General features: G+C 32.7%; 1 protein-coding gene and 1 pseudogene across 3 annotated transcripts in view; one reads left to right on the forward strand and one right to left on the reverse strand.

Annotated features, from left to right (window-relative positions):
- The window catches only part of KIAA2026 (KIAA2026 ortholog), a 69,528-nt gene that overhangs the window by 20,029 nt on the left and 24,241 nt on the right, over nucleotides 1-25,258 (forward strand). For all 3 annotated transcript variants that reach the window (XM_011367725.2, XM_011367723.2, XM_011367724.2), the window contains exons 3-4: nucleotides 7,220-8,637; nucleotides 19,266-19,345. In XM_011367725.2, the coding sequence (XP_011366027.1) occupies nucleotides 7,220-8,637; nucleotides 19,266-19,345 (1,498 nt within the window). The remainder of the gene's footprint in view (nucleotides 1-7,219; nucleotides 8,638-19,265; nucleotides 19,346-25,258) is intronic.
- LOC111744516 lies at nucleotides 15,468-15,586 on the reverse strand (annotated as a pseudogene).

The following is a 25,258-nucleotide window of genomic DNA, read 5'->3' on the forward strand; positions in this document are numbered from 1 at the left end:
TCCAGTAGATGGCGTCTAAGCCTTTTGGATTCTTGCTTTATATAAAGTCTTAATAATGCCTTTTTTTCCTGTAAATATTCAATCTCGCTACCCTAGGTCTCAGTCCCTTTCAGTGGTGGCAATAGTTTTGGTAGCGTTTGTTCAGATTTCCCTGGGGCTCTGTGGTGTTTGGTCTTGGAGGATATGGGAAGAGGGGCCCTCTGGTTTGGAGGATGGGGGCCGCAGCTCAACCTTGCATTTTGCAAACAGTTAATAATCGACTGTTGTTTCTCTGTCGTCCCCACTTCTGTTTTCTGCTGTGATCCCTGGGCACTGCCACTGCATGGAGCTCACAGCTCTCTCAGGCAGGACTGTTGAGGGAACCCTCTGCACCTTCTCCCCTCCCCTTCCTCCTACAGGGAGCTCTGGCTGCAAGAGGCAGCTTCTTTGTCACCCAGTCTATACCGCCCAACTCCCAGGGTTCTGACATGTGGTAGCTCTTATATGCAGATTCCACACTCAGACAGCAGGTTGGGTGTTTTTTGTTGAGTTTTAGATGTGCAGCTTATTGTTGTTTCAAGGAGAGAGATCTAAGAACATCTCCCATTCCACCATGTTTCTGTCGTTACTTGGCCATATTTTGTTTTTTTTTTGATTCATTCTGCTATTCTGTCACTTTTAAGTGGTGAGTTGATCCATTTACATTTAGGGTGATTATTGAAGTATCAGGTTTTCCTATAGCCATTTTATCTTTTGTTTTTAGGTAGCTCAGTGTCTCCATTGTGTCTTTGTCCTTGTGTTTCTGTCTGTTATTTTGATTTGGTCATGTTGTGTGGTTTTTCCCTCTGTTCTGTCTTGTTTTATGTTCTGCGGCTCAGTTCTGGAATTTCTGTGTGTGGTTACCATTAGTTTATGTAAAGGAAAGTTATATATACAGTAGTCCTTTTTTTTTCTGTGTGCATGTTATCTCCATTCCCCTTTGCAGATTCAGATCTTTATTCCTTCCTCATTTCTGTTTTTGTTGTGTCAGATTTTCCCTATTTATGCTGTACATTCATTTCTAGGTTGCAATAGCTGTTGTCTTCTCTTTTTAAAGTGCTTTTTTTTTTAAACCTTTAACCATTATGTAATATTTAAGCTTACATTACCCTTTTCTTACTAAGAGTTCAACTTTCCTGTTTCCTTCTGCCTGTTAGTCATATAACTTATAGTTACATATTTTTTTGTCTTTTTGTTTCAAATAGAATGACCCCCTTCAGTATTTCCCGTAATGTAGGCCTTTTGGTAGAAAATCCCCTCAGCTTTTGTATGTCTGGAAAGGTCTTTATTTCTTCTTCACATCTAAAGGAGAACTTTGCTGGATGTATTATTCTTGGCTGGTATTTTCTCTCTTTCAATTGTTTGAATATTTGGTTCCACTCCCTCCTAGCTTGTAAAATTCGTGCTGAAAAGTTCAGTGATAATCTAATGGATGTTATTTTATAAGTTATTGTCTTCTTTTCCCTGGCTGCCTTGAGAATTCTTTCTTTGTCATTAATTTTTGACAATTTTATTTATAATATATCTTGGAGAAGACCTGTTTGAGTTGAGATAATTAGGTGTTCTGTTTGCTTCTTGGATTCAGGGATCCAGTTCTTTCCATAGGTTTGGGAAATTCTTGTCATTATTTGTTTGAATCAGCTCTCTGTTCCTTTCATCCTCTTTCCTCCTTCCGATATACCCATTATTCTTATATTGCTTTTTCTAATGGTGTCAGTTCTTGTAGAGCAGGGGACCCCATCCCCTGGGCTGCAGACTGATACTGGTCCGCACAGCAAGAGGTGAGTGGCGGGTAAGTGAAGTGTCATCTGTATTTACAGCTGCTCCCTAGTGCTAGCATTACTGCCTCAGCTCCACCTCAGATCATCAGGCATTAGATTCTCATAGGAGCACTAGTCCCTGGTGCCAAAAAGATTGGGGACTGCTGTTGTAGAGTTCTTTCAATTTTTTTTTTTTTTTTTAGTCTCAAGTCTTTCTCTTCTATCTGCTCATTTCCAGGTTCTTGTCTTCAGGATCACTAATTCTTTCCTTCATCTGATCAACTCTGTTTCCTAGGCTTGCTAATTCCTTCTTCATCTCCAGCAGTTTTATTTTGTTCTTTTTAGAGTTTCAGTCTTCCTGTTGTTCATTGATTTTGTTTCTAAGTTCTTTGAATTTTTTCGCATCTCAGTGAGTTTTTTCAGGAGTGCAATCTTGAATTCTCTGACATTTAAATCACATATTTCTATATTTTTAAGCTTATTTTCTAGAAATTTTTCATTTTCTTAGCTGCTTTGTCACCTTGGTTTTTCATGGTGGCTGATGGACTATTTCTCTACCTGGGCATTAATGGGAATTTATTCTGCTTTTTTTTTTTTAGAAGAAAATTTATTATATAGAAACATCTCTTTTGCAAGTTGATAAGAAGAGGTTTCCTTCTGATTTCCAGTAGGTGGGGCCCAAGCTTCCTGCACTGTCCAGTCCTCCTGGATCTCTGCTTTGAGGTTTAAAACACACTTTATTCTCCAGGGAGGTGTGTGTGTCCCCTGTGACCAGGTCACCTCATTTTCAGGGTAGAATGTCAAGGATGATGGGATCTGAGCCTCTGAAAAGGCCTTGAAGCCCCAGTACTATGCCAACAGTCAGATACAATGCTCCGCTGCTTCCTTCCGAATCAGCCTGACTGAGTGGGGGTGGAGAACATTGGAAGAGGCTAGAGGTGTGTGTTTCTGTTTTCTGGTATTGCTGGCCCTCAAGCTTCAGCTGCCTTCTATATCTCTGCCCTGTCCCTGGGATGGGCTGCAGTGTGTGTTTATGTTCTGGTTGCTACAGATTCCTCTCGGGCTTGGTGCTAACTCTGGGAGCGTATGGTGGAGAATGAGTAGGATGCACTCTGGGATGGTAGGGGAAGATAGCCAGGCTCTGTGACTCAACTTTCTGTTTGGCTGTGGCAGTTGCTAAGACACAGCTGTCACCTTTCCTCATTCAATCTCTGTCTTAACTCTGCCCTCATCACTGGGCTCCACTGTATGAAAATGCTGATCATTCAGGCAGGACTGTTCAGGGCTTCAAGGAGCCAAAAAGCTGCCACATATTTCCCCCTCTGCCATGTTCTGCAGAGAGTTTCAGGATGTGTTCTTCAGCACCTGTCTTTGATCCTCTCTCTGCTTCCACCTTCCTGTCTCATAGGATTGGCCCACCTTCAGATGCTTTGATGTGCAGATCTCTCAGATGTGCTTGTCTGCAGGTTGGGTGTCATTTGTTGAATTGTAGGTCTTCAGCTTGTAATTTCAAGGGGAGAAATCGGGGAGATTCTCCATGCTGCCATGCTTCTGATGTCATCTGCATGTATGTTTTTTTGATTGATATTGCCAAAGTTCTATCAGTTTTATTTATGTTCTTAACCAACTTTTGAATTTATTTTTCTATTGTATATTTGTTTTCTATTCTTTCAATTTCTGCTCTTTATTTTCTTCTTTCAGCTTTGGGGGTTTGATCTGCTGTTTTCTAGTTTTGTTTTTTGTTTTTTCTTTTAATAAGCACTTATATATTTGATTTTCAACTTTTCTAAATATATATTCTTAATCTATAAATTTCCCTCAAAATACTGCTTTGGCTGTATCCCTCCACTAATTTATTATTATATTATTTTTCCTTTTATGTTTCCATCTCTACTAATTTGAATGTTATAAAATCTTATTTTGGTAGCTACCCTAGAAATGTTCACATTCATAGTTTTTAACTCATCAAAGCCTAAAATTAATCATGATTAATTTTAACTTTCAACTTTAAGCATTTTTCACCCAGTTTATTTGCTATTGTAATGTATTTTAATTATAGCTTGTTTTCTTTTTAAACTCCACAAAACATTTTTATTGTTATGTCATGCCATGTGTATATAGATTAACCTATTGCTACTTTTTTCCTATCTCTGATCTTCAGTCAAGGATCACTGTCCTTCCATCTGAAGTACATTCTTTAAAATTTCCTTCCGGTTGGGTTCTGTTTATCACAAATACTGAGTTTGTGTTTGTCTGAAAATATCTTTATTTTTGTCATTTTGAAAGATATTTTTGCTCTTAGTGGAAATTTACATTAATATAACTATTTTTCAATTCATTAAAGATATTCCATTGTCTTCTGGCTTTCATTATTGCTGTTGAGGCGTTAACTGTAATTTTTTTTTCTTTTAATTTATATATTTTTTATATCTAGAAGTTCTCTTTAGTTATTTTTCAGAACTCCTCTGTCATTTTTTATAATCTTCACTTTACTAATGTTTTCAGTTTCTTTTCACTGCGTATTATATTTTGCATGTTCTGTAATTTCTATATCCATAGTTTTTTGAAGGGTCACATTTTTTTCTTGCCTCTTATAGTACCTTATTTCTCTTTATATTTTGTGGTCTTTGACTATGAACTCATTTCTCGTCACCATATCAGTGAGATTTTCTGAAGATCTAGGTATAAGGTTTATTCCTTTAGAGATTTGATTTGTTTTTCTATTCAAATACCTGACAACAGTTTTGACATGAGACCACATTAAATGCATTTTTTAGTGTGATGTTTTTTTGAGCACCCTGGAAATGTGAGTATGGGCAGTAAATCCACATCAGAGTCAGCTTATAATTATAAAATCTTAGGAGAGATTTTATTTTATTTTTTTTCCATTCACCACTCCTATTATAAAGACAATTTTCCTTGCAGTTTCCTATTTGGAAACAGGGGAGGGACTGTTGTTTCTAGTAAACCCTTCTACTAATTGTGTGGGCTTTTAGCATCTCAGTTTTGTATTGGAGAAACCAGATTCTGCCAGCTCACCACCACCCTCATTCAGAATATTAAAAGTTTTCAAAACTGTAAGCACATTTATTAAAAAAAATGAATGTTAAGAATATTTAACATTATTTGGATGTTCAAATGGGATTAATATATATAAACGCCAATCACAAATGACAGTTTATTAATTTTTTTTAGTGAACTGGGACTACTTGATCAAATAATCTGTTGTATCTGTAATAGCAAGGTGGTTATAGTTTGACCTCTCAGCCAAAAATGTAAAAGTAAGCTTAGTCTGTTAAAGTAGTATTTTACTATTTTATACAAATTACTGTATGTTTGTTTTAACAAATTACAATACGATAGCATAGAAAAATAGCCAATGTCTGACATTATACATCAGTTTTTATTTAGAGCCCAAGAGTCAGTCACATTTCATCGTTTTTATACATCTATCTAGAGGAAGCATTCTAACTCTTGAAAAGTCAAGAATAAGATAAATTATTATATTTTCCCTCCTTTGTTGTTATTCTAATTTCTCTGTGAAAACTTTACATGCTTTGATTTCTTTTTATACAGCTTATTTGAAGTAAAATTCATACATCATACTATTTACTTATTTAAAGTGTAAAATTCATTTGTTCCTAGTATATTCATAGAGTTGTGCAGTCATCACCGCAGTCAATTTTAGAACATTCCATCACCACAAAATAAATATTATTAACTGTAACACCCATTTTTCCCAACTTCCCCAATCCTAGGAAATCACTAATCTACTTTCTGTCTCTATAGATTTCTGGATATTTCATATAGATGGAATTATACAATATGTCATCTTTTGTGGATGGCTTCTTTCACTTAGTATCATGTTTTCAAGGTTAATTCATATTGAAGCATTTATCAGCACTTTATTTTATTGCTTAATAATATTCCTTTATGTGGATATGCTGTATTTTATTTATTCATTCAGGAGCTGATAGACATTCGGGGTGCTTCCATTCTTTGACTATTATGAATAATGCTGCTATGAACAAACATTCATGTACAGGTTTTCGTGTGGACATAAATTTTTATTTTATGGGGGTATATACCTACGAGTGGAATTGTTGGATCACATGGTAACGTTTTTTTAACCTTCTGAGGAACTGCTAGACTGCTTTCCAAAGCAGCTGTACCCTTTATATTGTATGAAGTTTCCAATTTCTCCACCTTTTTAACAAATCTTGTTACCATCTGTGATATTATAGTCATCTTAGTGGTATGAATTAGTATCTTATTGTGGTTTTGATTTACACTTTTCTAATGGATAACCATGTTGAGAATCTCTTCATGTGTTTATTGTTCATTTTGTATATCTTTGAAGAAATGTCTTTGCTTATTTTTTGAGTTTTTTGTCCTTTTATTATTGAGTTATGTGTTCCTTATATTTTCTAGATACAATACTTATTAGATATATGATTTGCAGAAATTTTCTCCCATGGGTTGTCTTTTCACTGAACAAAAGCTTTTAATTTTGATGATTTTTACTTTTTCTTTTTTTGCCTTTGCTTTTGGTGTCATATCTAAGAACACATTGCCTAATATAAGATCACAAAGATTAATGTTTATCTTTTCATTTAATTTTTAAATTTTTTAACTAAGAAGATTTTGTAGCAGTGTCAGTAAAGAAATTGCTAAGGGGATAAAACACCCATAATCTCATCATCCTAGGAGTAATTTATTTTTGAAATACTATTATATCCTTGTTCAGTGTATGCATATTTCATTATTGCTATTATTTGTTAAGTACTGTGTTCTGATATTTTTGTATTTATATATAATACTTGTAATTTTAATTTGTGTTCTGATATTTTTGTGTTTATACATGATATTCACAATTTATTTTTTAAGGCTACAAAATATAGCCAGTTTATTTTCCAGTCGTATAATACAACTTCTTTATAGTTTTGTTTTTGTTACATGACAAAACTTCAGTTCATATTGACAAACACCTAACTTTTTGCTTCTATCGAATTATTTTCTTAGTTTTACTTTCTAGGAATGGAATTATGGGATGAAGGAATGTAAACATCTTTATAGTTCTTTTATGATGTCACATTACTTCTAGAAAGCACCAAACTGTTTTTGTGTATTAAACATGCTTTAAAATATTTTTCATTTATTTGAAGTTAATGCACATTATAAGTTGAAGAATTTTACTTTAAGTGGCAGTATTGTCATAGAGGATAATCTATCAGTAAAACTCGTGGTCAAGTTAAATGTGTATTTCTTTAGCTGAAAAAAAAATACTGATACATATAATAGGACACTTTGTATTGATAATGAAAACTGGAACAGCCATTTGCCTTGTTGACTGAAGATAAATGTGAACTACTTAAAATTTAGTATTTTATGGTATTCTCTACTTTAAGCAATAATAGTATATTTTGTTAAATTTTCTTTAGGCTTCGGGAACAGGAAAGAAAAGAAGCAGAAGAAGCTAATCAAAAGGAAATAGAAGAATGGGAGAGAAAACTTCTAGCTCAAGCAGCTCCAACTTGTATGGAGACCATGTGGGAAATTCCAGCTATCGGGCATTTCCTTTGTTTAGCCCAGCAAATTCTAAATTTGCCAGAAATAGTCTTTTACGAATTGGAACGTTGTCTTCTGATGCCTCAGTGTAATGCTTTTCTATCTAAAATAATGACTTCTCTATTAAGTCCTCCTCATCGCAGACCTACCTTACATCGAAGACCTACTTTGCCTTATAGGACATGGGAAGCAGCACTGAGACAGAAAGTGCAGCAGTGGTACACTGCTGTAGGGCAGACTGAAAATCCCGATAACTGTGCTGAAAAACTTGGGTTGTGTCCTCAGTTTTTTAAAGTTCTTGGAGAAGTTAATCCATTGGAAGACAAACCTTTTCACGAACTACCTTTCCACCAAAAAGTGTGGTTACTTAAGGGTCTTTGTGACTTTGTGTATGAAACACAAAAAGAAGTTCAAGATGCTGTACTTGGGCAGCCTATTCATGAATGCAGGGAAGTTATCCTTGGTTACGATTATTTGGAGAATGCTTATGTACATTTTCCACAGTTCTGTGGTGCAGATGTACGGATTTATAAGCAGAGACCTTTTCAGGCCCCAGAATTTCCAGTTCCACCCATTAAAATACAAAGAGTACCTCGGATTAAACTGGAGAAATTGAAGTCCGACTATATTAGTACAAGTAATGGAGAACATAGGTGTAATAGAGAAGGCCTGCCCTCTGCCTTCAAGAAAGAGCAAGAAATTAATTTTGATCTAACTTGCTGCCCTGCTAAAATGAACTTGGATAATCATGACATCTCTGTTGAAATGGAAGTGAAATCCAACTGTGAAATTAGAATTCGCAGGCCCTGCGAAATTAAAAAAACGGATTGTTGTAAAGAAAATTTAGAGAAACCAGAAAGTCCAGGGGAAGTTACTGGCTTTGGAGAACCTCTCAGTCCAGGGGAAATAAGGTTTATAGAAAATCAGGAAAGATATGGTGAAGCTTCCAGAGTAAAGTCTGAACCCAATCCATTAAAAGAAAATGCTCTGAAATCTTGCCAGATACATGTAAATGGAAGTCACAGTGATCATCCAGAAATTAACTGCCACAAAGTCGTAAGGGATATTCTACTAGAGCAGTCACTGCAGAGCCACAAGAAACTCAAACTAACTAAAATGAGGGCAAAGAAGAAGAAAAAGAAAAAAAAGAAATTAAAAGATGTTTTGATTGACAACTTTCAAAGAAAGCGCGAAGGTCTTCATTCTCTTGCATTCAAGTCTTACAAACCTGAGATCCAGAATAAGATATTGATCATCAAAAAGAAAGCAAAACACAAGAAGCACAAATCTGGTAAGCCAGCACAAATGGGTGAGAATTGCATTTAAGCATACTTCAAGTTCTTTGAATTAGGCGTCATGGAAGGCTCTGATTAACAGAATGAAATGCATATGCATACGCACTTGTGTGTGTCTGTGTGTGTCTGTCTCTGCTTAACAGAATGACATGCACCTCTATGCATGCATGTGTGTGTGGGGGGAGGGAGGGATGTTTAAGGGTCAAGTTTTATACCATTCCCATGATTAAAACCCAGAGCAGAACAGGTTTTATTACTAACAAAAAATTCTGGTGCAGTACATTTGAATTTCTTAGTTTAAAGTCTTTGGACATCATATTTTTACATTTCTTTGGACCAATTTCTCCATAAGTGATGCTTTCTTTCCATCACTTATGAGAAGTAGTTTTTTGCCCTGGGTAAGGGCATTACAGTGCAATGGAAAAAACATTGATATCAGGAGATAGCAGTCCCAAGACTAAAGTTCATAGCAACTAGTTTCGTAAACCAAAGCAAGTCAGATTATCTTTCTGGGTCTTAGTTTTTTTTTTTTCTTACGTCATGTGTTTTTCAGCACTCTGTTTTCAGTATATATTTTCATTTCCAGAAAAATGTTGTGAAATACAAGAATTATATCAACTAATAAGACAACCATATTTTTATAAAAGGATTTGTAAGTTTGACTTACACCAATTTAAATACTCATGTGTCACAAGCCTATTTAAATAATAGAAACAAAAAAAATCCTATAAATAGTATTCAGTGGTTGGTTGCTCTGTTTTTTAATTACTCAGGTGCTTTTGCTTTTCTTTTTCTTTGCCTTCTAATCAGTTTAAATGTCTCATTTATTGAAAGGAAAGATAAGTGAGATAAAAGCACATGATTAACTTCATTTATTAACCCTAATAAAAATTGTTGCCTTATTGGGAAACACTTAGAATTGTTTACTTTAATGAATTGTGGATTTCAGTTTTCCTTCCCTCAGTAACAAAAATAATTAAGATTTGATAGTAATTTGATAATGAGTTGGCAAATGAGGGAGTGAATTTTGTTTAGCTGATATAGTTGCTATTATACCTTAGTTATTTAAATCATTAAATGCAATTAAATATATTTTTAATATATTTATAATGTGTCATTAATAAAGTAGTAGCATAATCTTTAGTATCAAAAACAGTCTTTATTATGCTAAGTGAAATAAGTCAGACAGAGAAACACAAGTGATTTCACTTATATGTGGGATCCAAAGAACAAAATAAATGAACAAACAAAATGAAAACAGACTCATAGATACAGAGAACAAACTGGTGATTGCCAGATGGGAAATGAGTTGGGAGGCTGGGTGAAAAAGGTGAAGGAATTAAGAAGTACGAATTGGGAGCTAGAAAATAGCCATGGAGCTGTGAAGTACAGCATAAGGAATATAGTCAATAATATTGTAATAACTATGTATCGTGCCAGGTGGGCACTAAACTAATTGGGGAGGATCACTTTGTAAATTATATAAATGTCTAACCTTTATGCTGTACACCTGAAACTAATATAAAATAATATTGAATGTCAACTCTGATTGAAAAAGAAAAATTAAAAAACAAAAACAAAAACAAAACCAGGCTTAATTTGTTGAACTGAAAATTGCAAAGTGGTCCATGTTGGTCTAAGCAATGAAAAGCTACAATTTTTAAAAGTAACTTTCAGAAAGAGCCTTTTAAATTTTACAAGCAGTGCATTAGGCTGTATGAACTTAGTTTGATTTGGCAAGTTCTTTTTTTAAGTTCTCTTTGAAATGTTAGCTTTTAAAATATTAAGTAATATTTTTAAATTTGAAAATTTTTCCAATTCTAAAGTATGTAGTAGTATTAATACCATTGTTCCTAAAACCTTGTAAGTTTTCGTTTGTGACCTGTTCATGTGTTCAAAGGTAATTATGACTTAAGTAGCTTATAAGTTATTGATATAGCTCCTATACAGCCTGTACCAGTAGCAGAATAAAAATATTAACTGTTAAAGATTGAATAAAAAGGAATTTATATTGTAAAGAAATAAAGTATTGCTACATTTTTGAAATAGAAGTTCAAAATGTAGATTAGGGAAAATTTAGGGTGTTTCATGTCCAGTAATAGACAAGTGGATGAAAAAACTCAGAAGCAAATTCAGCAAGTTCTTATGTACTTTCTGTGTGCTTGTTTAGTTGAGGAAAAAGGCTTCCAGGCACAAAACAGAAGAAAATAGTTCACTTGCCTTAACACTTTCAAATTTTTATCTGCAGAGCAAATTTTAGAAAAGTCTTCAGTGACAGAAATACTTGGATCTGGCAAATAGTTTCTCTCTTCCTTATTAGTGTTAGGTAAGCATAGGCCAATCAGTTCTCTTTCTTCATCAGATAATAAACTCCTTACTGTTATTGCAATGTTACATAAAATGTTATTACAGCAACAAAACATTTGTTTTACATAACTTTCAGTACACTTTCTGTGGCTTTGCCCTGGGCTCCTTTATTAGATATGAGACATTGTAGCCTTTTATAGTCAGTTTGGGGCATACCCTAATTCAGTATTTCCTTTCTCTTTTTAAAAGTGAGCTCCATCATCACAGATTTGGGAAATATTCCTCTTATAGACTCACATTGTGCATCAGTACTGGTTCACAGTGCATTTTACAAAACTCTTGTACCAGATATGTTTTGGAATGTTCAGAAATCTTCAGATTTTAGAAGGGTGTTGTGTATATAGTGTTTATTAAGTAACATCCCCAGGGAACTTGAGGCAGCCCCTTTAATCAAACACGTAATTTCTACAAAAAAAAAAAAAAATGTATGGTCAGATTAAATGAGACAAAGACTATGAAGAACCTCATGACAGTTCAGGTGAGTTTTTGCTACCACATAAGTTATTTTTTTAAACTAGTTTTCAGAATCTTTTGGACTTTAGAATTGTGGATAAGTGATTCTGGGCCTGTATATTACAGATTCTGGAAAGTCGTGAAGAAAACTTTTGTTTTAACCTAGTATTTTCCAAGTTCATTTTAACACAACTTTTTTTCAAGTAATAGTATTCTATAAAATATGCTTTGGGATAAGCAATGTCATCCATGACTGATTTATGAACCTTAACTTAGGGTGAATTAAATTCTACATGTGGTTAATATGGTTCTTTTATGTTGATTACTACAGGCTTTAATTTTTTATGGAATTCTCCAATTTCGTAAGCCTTCATATTATAATGGGTGATGATTTTTAGTAGAAGGCACAAAGACAAATTGGTTTTAAATAATTTGATAATTTTAGTGCACTGTGAAGCAGTTTTGCAACTTTTAAGCATTTTTACCTGCTTTTCAGAATTGAAGTTTTCTTTCTGCCTTTTAAATTTTGAATTTGTTTTTAGTTAGTTAAGCCTCTTCTTACTCTTAGAAACATTATAGAACATCAGAACTTTTCTTATTGTGATACTTATAGCACCAAATAATTCTCTTTCGTAATATTCATAAGATTTATTCATAACAGTTGCATGTGTTTCTAGCTCACTTTGGTGATTGTCTCCCCTCTATTCTATAGTCTTTTTTTTAGCCTTGATTAAAATTAAGTTTAATAATTTCCATAATAAATTTGAAAGGATAGTAAATTGTCAAAGTGCTTTTGAGAAGATAAGCATTGGTTTACATAGATTAGGAAGATTATGAAATATTAATATACATCAGTTGCCCAAAAAAATGGGATTAAACTTTAACACATATCTTGTCATCATAGAGTTGATTTTAGGGCTAAGTCGCTTTTCGACAAAGGCAGAGTTTTCTATAATAGTCAAAAGGATACCTAATGTAAACCTTGGAAAGATCATTAACTAGTAACTTTGAGGCCATTCGTTAGTGTTATAAGGTACTACATTTATTAGAGTATTTATTATAGAGAGCAGTGTTTGTTACTTAAAGTTGTAAATTATATTTGTCACTGGAGGCTGAATTGATGGCCAACCTTGGGATCATTGATCTCCTGATTGTGACTTCTTGATCTTGTTGTAATTCGTCATTGTATGAAAATTGAGCATTTTTTTTTTTTTTTGAGGGAGTACTGTTACTCCTCCTGTACAAGTTCTATCCAAGTAAACGTTTAAATATGTGACTGTAGCAGGTAAAAACACAAAGCACATTCTCTTTTTCCCCAATGAGTTTGGACCTGTTTCCCTGCAGTTGTGTGATAGAATTACTGAACATTCTGGATATTTTTGAAAATGATGATACTGTACAAATGACCAAAAACCCAAGCTTTGACAGTACAAAGTTTAGCTTTTTTGGTTTGTTTGTTTGTTTGTTTATGTTTTGTTTCTCAGTATTCTAAAACATTCTTGTGAACAGAAGGATTATTTCTGGTTTTGCATCTCTAGCACTTAGCACAGTGACTGACATATTGTGTAGGAATCTATTGAATAAATAAGTGCACACACAAAGTATGGTTCACTCAGATATAACTAAGGTTAACCCCTTAAGATGTACCATTCATATCCTTTTCAAGGCATTTATATTTTCGAATGGTATCTGTTACACATACCATTTTATAATCTGTTTTTTTCCGCATAATAGTGTACCATGAACATCTTTGTGCAGTAAGTAGATTTATGCAGCATCATTTAAAATGACTATAAGGATTCCATTATATGTATTTTGTAGTTATTTAACAAACCTTTATTGGACATTTCGGTAGTTTTCAGTAATTACTATTATAGATGGTGTAGAACAGGTAGAGTTGGCTGAAATTAGAAATTTTAAATATTAGAAGACTTTTTAAAAGGCCTGGAGAAACCCAAACATTATTATATACATTTATTGTTACAGAAAGCTTATGGTATTTTTAAGTTATTCATTTCAGCCAATTTGATTTGGAGGATTTTTTCCATCACATTGTCATTATTTTTAACCAGATCATTTTGTGGTAGCTCTCTCAACAGATTAAAATAAATAAGTGGTGTTACTCTCTTCTAGGTGAAGAAACTAAGATTCAAAATGGTAAATAACCTCGTTTTAATAACTGTTAAAGTTTATAATAAAGACCATCCAGTAAAATGTCAAGTAGAAGATAAATCAGTGTGTGCGATAGGTGTCTGGGAAGGTTTCACTGAGGATGAAGGACTTTGAAGAATAATAGAGATTGGATAGATAAAAAAATGGTTAATAACATAAAAATAAAGGAAAAGCGTGGATGTATAATTAAGCCAGATGTCACTGAAAAAATTAGCACAGAGAAAAGCTTAAGGAAAAGTTGAAAAGAGATTTTAGAAGCTGTTTGAATGACAAGAATGTGCCATTTTGGGATAATATCTTTCTGAGTAAGTGGTGCTTTTTTAAATAATTGAATCAGGAGCCCAGTGCAAGGAAATGGGCATGAAATAAGATCTATCAGATGTGTAAAAAGCAATGAGCTAGTTAATAGGGAATAACTAAGACAGTAATATAATCTACAATATTTGATTACATCTAGGCCCATATTTGTGAAAATGTACAGTTCTGTGTTGATAGCACTATAGCACTATATGTGTCTTTATGGGGAAAACTTTTAGAGGGCCAACTCAAGATCCCAAGATATAAATGAGTGAAAGGATAAACTATACACCATGTTCTTTTATTTTAATGCTTTCTTCTCCACCCCACCCCACCCCTGCAAAAGTGAATACTCAAAAAAAAAAAAATGTTTACTGTGTGTCAGGCACTATTATAAGCCTTTATACATATTATCCCATTTAGCCTTCATAAAAACTCCATAAAGTAGATGCTGTTATTCCATAATATAGATTTTATAGATTAAAAAAAAAAACACAGAGCTTAGTAATGTGTCCAAGGTCACACAGCTAGTTAAGTGGCAGGATTAGGAGAAAGGATCTTGCAAGGTAATTAGGACATCATTAAAAGCTAAAAAAGCTTCTTTTTAAGAAATTGGCAGGGTTTAGATGAAGGAGTAGAAGCTAACTTCAGAAAGAGGAAATTCTAAATCCAGATAAGGAATGGTTATGTGACTTTTCTATCACATTGACAGAAAAAAATAGCAGTTTGAAAGAGATGGTGCAGTAAGTAGCAGAATTTGACAACTGATTTTACAGTTTAAAGAGGAAAAAATATTAGGTAGTCAGCAGTTATTGAATTATATAATTAAAAAATTGCCAGTATGAATAGAAATTTGCTCTTGGGCAAGAGAATAGAAGAAAAATCAACTGTTTTGTCAAGGCCGAATTGCTTACTTAGAGATAGAACATTCCAGAAATTCCTAGAGAATATAAATATTAGTTCAAGACATGCATATCTAATAAATAAAAATCAGGTTTAGACTCCAGTAGTGGCTTCACATTCCAGGTACTTGCCAGATTTACTATTTAATAGTATAAATGCCCTTGGGTTTTTACTTTTAATAACGATTAATGTCTTAGTCTCTATTCACTTATGATTCCTAAAATGAAAACACTGAGTAGTGAATGTGTTGGGATAATTCTTAAGCATGAGAAGGCCAAATCTATGGGGGCATTGAAGTGGAAGTCTCTGAATACTCCAAAGGGCCATGGAATGAAGTCAGAGAGGGCAGCCAGGTGAAGATGAGAGGTAAAAATAAAGAATGAGAGATCGAGGAAAGAACAGTTGGATTGGGAATGATAATCACCTTCATTTTTCTAGTAAGAAGTGTATCTCTGCATTCTAGAAGACTAGAGTTTTGTGCCTAAGTTATAGTGTGAAATGTTTTTAGTTATATTTTTCTTTTCTTTTTAATTTTAATTTTTTAATTTTTATTTTTTAGGCAAGGCAATTCTTGGTCGACCTCACAGATTTCAAGGACCTTGTCAGCTTACAATCCCATATTTTTAATTTTTTACGCCTACAGCACCTGGTCTTCCTCGGTGGTCTCCCATCCAAGTACTAACCAGGCTCGACCCTGCTTAGTTTCTGAGATCAGACAGGATCGGGCTTGTTCAGGGTAGCATGGCTGTAGACTATATTTTTCCCTGTCAAGTTGGGCTCTCTTTTCTAGAGCTATTCTAAGTACAGTTTGAAAAAGCTTCATTAGATTGCACTTGTAACATTAATTACTAGGCCATATTAAGGTTTCCTTGTCCATTTTCCAGGTACAAGTTGACAATCAACTTTTTGCCCATGTCTATGTTTTAAGCTCAAGAATTAAGTTGAAATTCTGTGTGTGTTTTAAATTGACCTCTGACTTCAGCACAATTCTAGACCTGAGAATTACATTTTATTTTATGGGACCAGGTGACAGGACAGTGGAAGCCCACTAGGAGGCAATATATAACTTGTCCTGTGTATATCTTGCCCTGGAACAAAACCAATTACCAAATAAAGGCCATGTGATTTTGTAGTACCTCATGGTCCATTTTAAAAGTTAAGTATTTAGTAAAAAGGAAGAGCTGATGTTTACTGAAGAATACAGGCTATTTTATATTTAAATTGTTTTTATGTTTATATAGACTGAAAGTATTAATTGTGACTGTGCAAATTTCTAACCCTAATAAAAGGGAAGGCTCTGAAATCAAAAGCAAATAACATCCCTGCAGAAAGTTTGAAAGAATGCAGTATAAAAAGAGCACAGCTTTGAAGTGAGACAGTTCTAGTACAAATACATGCTCCAGTGCATGTTAGCTACAAGTCCTCAATTGATTTATTTACTTGTTTATAGCCAGTTTCTTTATCCGTGAAAAAAATGAGGTAATACCTACTTTGCTGTATCATTACAAAGATTAATTGGAATAGCAAAGCATAACATGGTGGTTGGCGGGTGGTAGGAATCAATAAATGGTAACTATGATTTTTGAGAGGTTAGAATTGCATAATGGGAAGAGCTTGGACTTTGGTGTTAGAATCCTTGTCTGTTGCTTACTTACAGTGTAACACTTGAGTTTTTAAGTAATCTTTCTGGTCTTAAACAATCCCACTTTAAAATGGGAATTGCCTACCTTTGAGGGTAGTTTTGAAAATTAATGAGATAATTTATAAAAATCACCTTATTAAGTGTCTGATACAGAATAGGCTCTCAATAAATGTTTTCTTACTGCCATGCCTAGGTCATGTTGTGAAACTCTGGTGAATTGTGTAAATTAAAGTCATTGTCAGTGTTTTCCTTTATAAAACATTGATCTCAGGTGGATAATCAATGTTCTCAGAATAGTAAACCTGACTTCCTTTTCCTACCCCCAGACTGGTGAAATTTCTGATGAACCATATGCTAAATGCTGTAAATAAAATGAGTAATATGAATCTGTCATCAATAATTCACAATCTAGTGAGGAAGAGAAATATAAATGGATCATTACAATACTATATGGTGTTTTATTAATTGATAGGTACAAAGTAGAATGGAAGCAGAGAGGACATATGAGCAAGAAGAACTAGGATGAAAGCATAATTTAATAAAAGAATTTGAAGAAAATTAAAAGATATTTTGTTTAGATTTTTATCATAGCTTAGCTAACTAACATTTATTGATGACTTAACCATGTGCCTGCCTGCCAGTAATCTAAGCTCTTTACATATTTTACCTCATATAATTCTCAGAAAATAAGTAATATCATTATCCCTGTTTTACAGATGAAGAAACTGCATAGAGAAATAAAGCAATTTATTTAAAGTCTTATATCTAGTAGGTGGTTATAGCCGGTATTCAAACCTAGGTAGTTTAGTTCCAAAACTCAAGCTTAAAACCATTAATACAATGGTACCTCCAGTTACTTAATAATATTTAAGTATCCTAATGACTCGGTGAAAGAAAATACCCAATAACTACCTCAGCTTCTTAATCCATTCAAATAGAGTGGTTACTAGAGTTAACTGAGAATTCAGTACCTGAGTTTAGTGCCTATGTGGCTACAGCATGAGATTTATTGGGAATATCAGGGGTGACCTCTGTTATGCTTATAAGTAAATATAAAATCAGGTGGTTTTTTTTAAAGCTAATTAGAGCAGTGTTCATGCGGGGCGGAGGCTGGAGAGGAAGAGATTAAGGTAGGATTTTATTTCCTTTAAATTGCTGCTGTTATAGTCTTCCCAGCTTTAAAAAATAGTAAAGGTAGTGTATAGAGGAAAGGCATCCTGATGCTCAGGTTCATGAGCTCCCCTTGAGAGCTGCCTATTGCACCCAGTTTAGAAATCAATTACTAGATAAATGTATTATAGAGATACCAGGGATTTAATCACTTTTTCTTGAATATTGCTTGTTTAAGCAGCCAAGCACTAACCTATTTTTGTGGGAGTTCTGGTATATGTACCATATAAGTACAGAAGCAAATAATAGTAATGACAAATATATATACACATATATATTTTAATTAAATTAAAAATGAATGTCAAATGACAGCAGGTTGATACTTAGTAGAAAAGACGGTAAAACCCCTGTGAACCTCAGCAACTCAAAATTTGTAGTTAAAGCATAGTATAATGCATTTTATTGAGTCAAAAGTTATTCAAATTACAGTTGTGTGATATGATTAAAAAGGAATGTAGAATAAAATCAATTATTTTGTAAACGAATCGTGGCTATGACTCGAATAAAATGTTGTAATTAAATTGACTTTCTGTGCAAGAATCATTCTGTACAGGAAAATGTTTAGAAAGGAGCAATTCAGGTATATGTAGAGCAAAGTTACTTTATGTACTTACTCATTTTCCTTTTTGAAAAAATAGTAACTTTTAAATTGATTTTAGCCTACAAATGATTGTGAACTAAAACTAACTTATAAGTATTTCCAATTAAATTTTTTATTCCCTTGCATGGATTATGAACTCCTGGAGGACAGGGTTTTCATTTTATAATTTTTTGTTGTCCCAATCAATTAGACAGTGCCCTATATCTTGTGTTTGTTGAATAGTTAACAGCCAGTTTATTAATTGATTTTGCTAATTGGAAATGGGGAAAAACATTTACTTTAACATGATCCTTACTAGAAATAGAGGTTATATGCTTGTATATATCTCTTTTGTCAGGTTAAATACAGAGTAGATATACGTTAGTCTATGCTATGAACTGGATTTAAGAATGTCGATTTATTTTTCCGTGATTTCTGATTGCACAAATGATGAGGTACACTTTAAAGGGAGATGTTTGCCTTGTTTTAAAATTGGTTATTGTATACTGCCAGAGGCAGCCCTTGAGGAACGATTAGGTGAGTGCAGAGCTAAAGGGATAAAAAAAACCTTGTTTCCTGAGCTACTTGAGAGGATTTTCATACTGGGTTGGCTAAAGACCATAGTCCTCAGAGTATAGTTCTGTGCAAGTTCCTGACTACAAAAGTTGTTATTAAAGGTAAGTTTTTTTCCTTATGTAACTTCATTTTAAGTTGTGAATTAGATTTTAACTGAGTAGTAGCAATGTGACTTTTTTTGCCAAATCTTATTGCAGTAAATTCTGGTACTGTGCAAAGCATTGGTGATTGTAATAGTTCGGTTCTTATATAAGGAAAACAGAATTTGTTAATATGTCTGTTACAGGTAGTTATAGTTTAATGTTTGCTTTTACTGGGGCTTGTTTCGATTCATCATTTTTATTTGACTCACTAGAATCCATCTGTTAGTTATAATTTAACTTTCAAGTTTCTACGTAATTTGGTTTTTGTTAATGAAGTGCAAGCAACAGCATTATGAAGCTTTTCTCTTTTAATTTTGAAAGGAAAAAAATCCATATCTAAAAAAGCAATCACAAAGAAGAGGAAAACTGTCATAAAGTCACCTACTGTACCAGAATTTCAGGTAAGTGTTTGATTTTTGTCTCAACATTTTATAGTTTAATTTTTGTTTCAGTGTTTATATCGTTCAAGAGATTGGCTAAATTCCACTGTAGCACACAAAATTTCATTGAAATGTTTCCAACTATGACTTTTTTCCCTGCAAGTGCAGATATAGCTAGTATTTCTGAGTTAATCTGCTAGTATTTCAAAATTTTTTACCTCTATTTTTATCTCTTGACAGTCAAAAATCTGTTTTTTTAATATACTGTTTTTATAGAAGTAGTTTAATAGAAATATATGTAAAAGTAAATGTATAAGTCAAAGTCTTCCAAGAACAAGTCACAATATATACATGGTAATATTGCATGGTAATCCATTTTCATTTATTTTGGCACTGGAAATGGTAGACTTGTTAATTTGAAAAACAAATCTTTTAACTCTTATCTATATCTGAACTTTAGAGAGAATATTAAATGAAGTTAATTGAATGGTCTTTATACATTTCTGCAAAAAGAAAAAAGTAATAATATGACTGCCATGATTATGTGAAGTTTTCTGTTTGAAGCTGATACTAGAATAAGCAGAGAATCTCACCCTAATTAAATAATATTTTTATTTTCTATTTTATGAAAGATGTTTTCTTCAACAAATGCCTCTTTCTTTAAAAATTTGTATTAGTGTGTCCAGTTCATTATCAAATGTTTTGTAATCTAATATTTAATTGCCATAATGTAAAAGTGATATTGAAATGAATTTCTGTGAGTCTCAATTCACATAAAGAAGAAAATAAAGTAGTAACTATGAAAATATTAATCACATGTAATTTGAGTTTAACAGTTACATATATCCAAAACTGTAGATACATTTACTTTTTAGTCAAAATCCTATTTTTGGAAGTGTTTTTATGGAAATTACTAATTAATAAAACTTTAATATTTTTAAATGAACAGTGAAAGAAAATAGACTTGTTTTTCTTGTAGTATTTTAACATATTTTTAATGACATTCTTAGGATGAATTACAAACATTTCTACAACTTTTTTAAATGTAAAGAAACCTTAGTTTCAGAATATTCAGTAAAAAATGTGTATTTATTATTTATTTTCTGCCATTGCATGTACATGTTACTTAATGCTATAACAGTATATCATCATTCTTCCACTGATATCATGCTAGCCTTTGCTATGTCTCTCGCTTTTTTTTCCTCAATCCCTCAACGTACTCATCCTGGGACTATATATCTCAGAACAGATATGGCCCAATTTTGACATTTGTCTCCGTTGCTGCCTTAGAGGATGAACTTTTATATGTAATAAGAGGCATATACAGTGTAAAATAAGCAGGTGGTATTCATTAGTGAGACATGAGATCAATATAGTGGACTGCATGACCAGCATTTCTTTTTTAAGCTAACACAGTTAAAATAGAAAAGAAATTATAATAGCGTCAAATATAGTAAGAATAATATTGTTTCATGAAACTTTGGTTTTGATTTGTGTGTATGTGTGTGTGTGTGTGTGTGTTGTACTGGTATGCAATGTAAAATGTATTTTTGACTATGGGTCATGAGTAGAAAAGTTTGAAAAACACTGTCTTCTGTGGTGCTTTTAGTCAGTTACTAACCATTTGCTTACCACTCTCAGAAACTTAGCTCAAAAGTACATGTTTTTCCTGGTTCTTAGGCATCGTAGAATACGTGGGGGTCGAGGCTAGAGATGGAAAATAGACTTATAAGAACAGTAGTTCTTATCCCTAGTTTACACTTTGAATACCATGGTATTATTCATAAAGAAAATTGACAACTGTTCCCAGGAAATAGGTCATTTACTGCAAATAAGCAAAGAATAGGAGATAATAATAGTCACTAATAAACTTTGTTGTTACATGCAAAACTTATAGTTTTGACTCAAAATAATTTTGTAGAGTTTGTTTCTTGAATTATTTGGGAGTTCTCAAATAAGAAGATATTATTTTAAAGGAAGTGAATTTATTTCCTTTGCAAAAGCTTTAGCATTATGACATTTAGCACCCTCATATTCTACAAATTTTTTTATCCAAGTTGTTTTAAGGATCACATTTCTAATATTAAACATAAAAATACGTTATAGGAATGTTTAGTGAGAATATTTTCTTCATAATATTCATTCTAAAATACCTTATTGCTTAAAATAATGGAACTGTTAGTGGAGAGATAATAGATCCCTTTTGCAAAAGACTTGAAAAGTGAAAAACCAAGTAATATTTGCATCATTATATTTAATCAGAGGGAAAAATTTATGCTTAGCCTTTCTCTAGTGTTGGGTTAAACATTTGGCCTTATTATAAGGGAACTTGTCAAATTTTTTTTTTAGTTAGCAATAGTTGCAAAAACAGGAAATATTTTTAATAAAGTTAATTTTTACCAACAAGCCTTTTATTTTAATATTTGAGAGAGAAATCTAATATTATATGAATTTTTTGTATACAATTATAACAGTCATAGAAAGTATTTGCAAAACTTAGTGTCAAGTCCCAATAAGATCAATTTTTTAAATAATTCAAGATCCTTAGTCACCATGACTCTGCTTTTCATTGGTAACCAAAATCTTTCATGTAATACATACTTGCTCCTGTTCCATACATGTCATTTATTCTAAAGGCTGTTTTGCAGAGGAAATCCAGAATCCAGCTGCTAACACTAGCACAGTAGTAGTATTTTCAAATATAAGCTTAGTCCTTAGTATAACTCTAAAAAAACACTATATTTTTCCATTTAACTAGTGGAAAAACGAAGTGGTTTGAAATACGATACTACCCTTAGTGTAACAAATTGGGACCAAAAATGAAAATTAGAGTTTAACTACTTCACTATAGTAAGGACCTTTTGATTACTTTATTATTTTGAATTGCTACCACTTAATTGAAGTATTTTCAACTTCAGCTTTTTGTTTGCTTTTAACAGCATAGGTTTTTCTTTCCCTTTAAAATTCTTTTAATTTTTAAATATAATGTATTGAGAGAAACGTCTGTTTTTAATCATATAGTAGTAAAAATATTTTAACTTGTTTATCAGACTTATTTTTTCACCTCATGCATGTTGTCCTTATTTGCAGGTTTTGAAGTACTCGTTATTGCTGAAATAGAGAAGGAATTTTTCTATCCTCATAGTTTTAACAGATTTTAATATAATTTTAGTTTAAATACAATATAAATTTTGAATTTACACCATGCATTTAGTGTTTTGCTTATAATTTTTATAATAAATTGTAGGTCTGTTTTTATTAGAGTGGTAGTGAATATGATCCATTTCATTTGTACTTATTTATATTGGCTTCTGCGTTGTTTTCCCTTTGCTTTTTAACATAATTTATTGTTTTATCTTTGTATGCTTATGCTACCTTATGCCCTTTTTAGAACAGATAAAGTTAATATCTCTGAAACTTATTGAGTTTATACCCAAAGAGCATAATTTCTAGCTTGAAGTAGTAATAAAGTAAGGAATGATTTATTTTGTAATTTTTCTGAGATGTGATCATGGAGTTCTTTTGATCTCTACAGGACTTCCTCTCCCCCACTACCTACACACATATCTGCTTCTTGAGTTGAAGAGAGGGCCTTTTAACATTTACCATTTACTAGAAGTGAAAGGTTAGGTATAAATTAAATTCTAAAATGATATTACATATTCAATTAGTTAGATGTTTTGTTTTATTTAGAAAGACACAGGAGAAGGGGCATGAACCCTAGGTTCTATCATTTTCTCTACCAGTATGTCATCTTAGGTTACTTTACCTTCGTTAGTTTTAATTAGCATGTATGTGAATTGAAGATACACCTTTTTAGCCTAGGCCAAGGTTTGTACCAAATTACATATTTTGGGTCCCTTTTAGCCCTAAAATTTATGATTTTGTGGCTCTGTCATGGATTAGATCAAATGAAAGTTCACTTGAGTGTGACTGCCTTAAGGAGGTTCTTCCTGGGGGATAAAACTCTCCCTGTAACCTTTGCAGTATGACGGAAAACCTCCTCTCATGAGTGTTGACAGTGTGACCCAACTGTAATCTGAGCTGCTGTGGAGCTTTCCCTTTCACCCCTGGAGGCCCTGAGTCTCAGATATGTTTTTCAAATTCAAGGTAACAAGAAGGAGGTTTTAATAAGGTATTTTGCTTGATTCAAAAAATGCATCTGTTTTTATTAAGGTGAACTTTATTTACTGGATTTATTCTATTTTTAAAAGCACCATTTGAAGTTGAGTTTAAAGGCCACATATATGCCTTAACTTTGTAAGAAAGAAGGAATAGAGGATGTATACGACAGAGTTGGCATAAATCAAATTATTTTTTCTTTCAATATTAGTAACAAAATTAGAATTGTGTTCCTATGCAAGAATTTTCTAATAGCTTGACTTTGTTTGGGATATATTAGGTTATATATTACAAATATATGTAGAGAGGGATATATATTAGTAAAGAGTACATTGTTATGTAGATATTAAATCATTTTATGATAATGTAAAAGTAAATATTGCTAAAAATATCTTGACCCTCAAATTCAATAAAATTATGTTTAAAAGTTATGTCATTTGTTTAAGGAACATTTGTCTTATTGTGTATTTAATTCAGTATTCCATCTCCTATTTGGAAGTTAATCTTTTTGAATTTTCATACTCATAAGCTCCAGAGTACCAGAAAGTTTCAGTAGTCATGCAGATTTGTAATTCATAACCTTTCACTACCTTACTGCTGACATGTGATCTGCAGACTGTACATAGAAACTTGTTAAGAATGTAGAATCTGAAGTCCCACCTCAGATCTACTAAATCTAAAACCACATTTTAACAAAATTCCCAGGTGATTCTTATGCACATTAAACTAAAGTTTGAGAAGCACTTATATAGCATAATTTAATAACTAGGTAAGCCACTTGAAAGTGTTATTTTTTATAGCTCTTTGGCTGTGGAAATCATTTATAATTTGACTTTAGAACTATGTTATCTGTTCCTTTAAATGGAATATTTATACTTGTTGACCTCATGACTAATTGCTCATTAAAAGATCTGAACTTTTTTTAGGGTGTGTTTAGTTATAGGGGTATATGTTTTCATTGTTACTATAAGTTTCTAAAAACTGCATGCAAAATATACCCTTATTCCTTGTATAATGAGACCACTAAGATGTAAGTGAAAATTCCTCTGAGCTTTGCCATATGTGCAAATGAGAAAACTTTACTGTGATATTAACTAATACACCAAGTTCAGTGAAAAGGGATGTAACCATCTGCAAGCTCAGGGGCAAATTTGACAACCCTCTGTACTACCATAACAGCAGATTTTACAATGGGAAGTTTAACTTCCACTGAGTACTTAATAAACACCTGGGGGTAGGGCCAACATTGTTCTAAGGCTTTATAAATAGAAGTTGAAACATTATTTAGTTCTAGATGAATTTATGTAGTTGGCCACTCTACTGCTTGACTGTCAGCATTTCTTTCATAACTTTAGATTTGGCAAATGGGGATGTGTAGTTTGTAATAAATACCAGTGGCACTGTCCTACATCATTGTCTACTGTTTTCTACTCTGATAGTGTTTAATTTGGGTTATTTAAATACATATCTTCCCCACTTTGTCAGCTCTTTGTTTGAAATTATGTAGGTATTTTGAATAACAGTGGTTAATATTATAATTTATTATATCTATGATAAAATTTCCATAGTCTGTTAGGTTGAACCATATTGCCATGTTTGTAGATCAGAGGCATATCAGCATTTTCATATATTCAACATAATAATAAAGGAAGTTTAAGGGAGCTCTTAGTCTCCCATTTTTGTCACTCAATAGTCATTATGATCTTGTCATAACCTGCTTTACCTTTTGTTGTTTTTATTTGTTTGTTTTCTTTCAAAAGAAAGTGTGTCTTTTAGGAAAACAATGCCTTACATGGAAATTAATGAATATAA

The sequence above is a fragment of the Pteropus vampyrus genome, unplaced genomic scaffold (assembly GCF_000151845.1).
Source record: "Pteropus vampyrus isolate Shadow unplaced genomic scaffold, Pvam_2.0 Scaffold136, whole genome shotgun sequence".
NCBI classification, from domain to species: domain Eukaryota; kingdom Metazoa; phylum Chordata; class Mammalia; order Chiroptera; family Pteropodidae; genus Pteropus; species Pteropus vampyrus.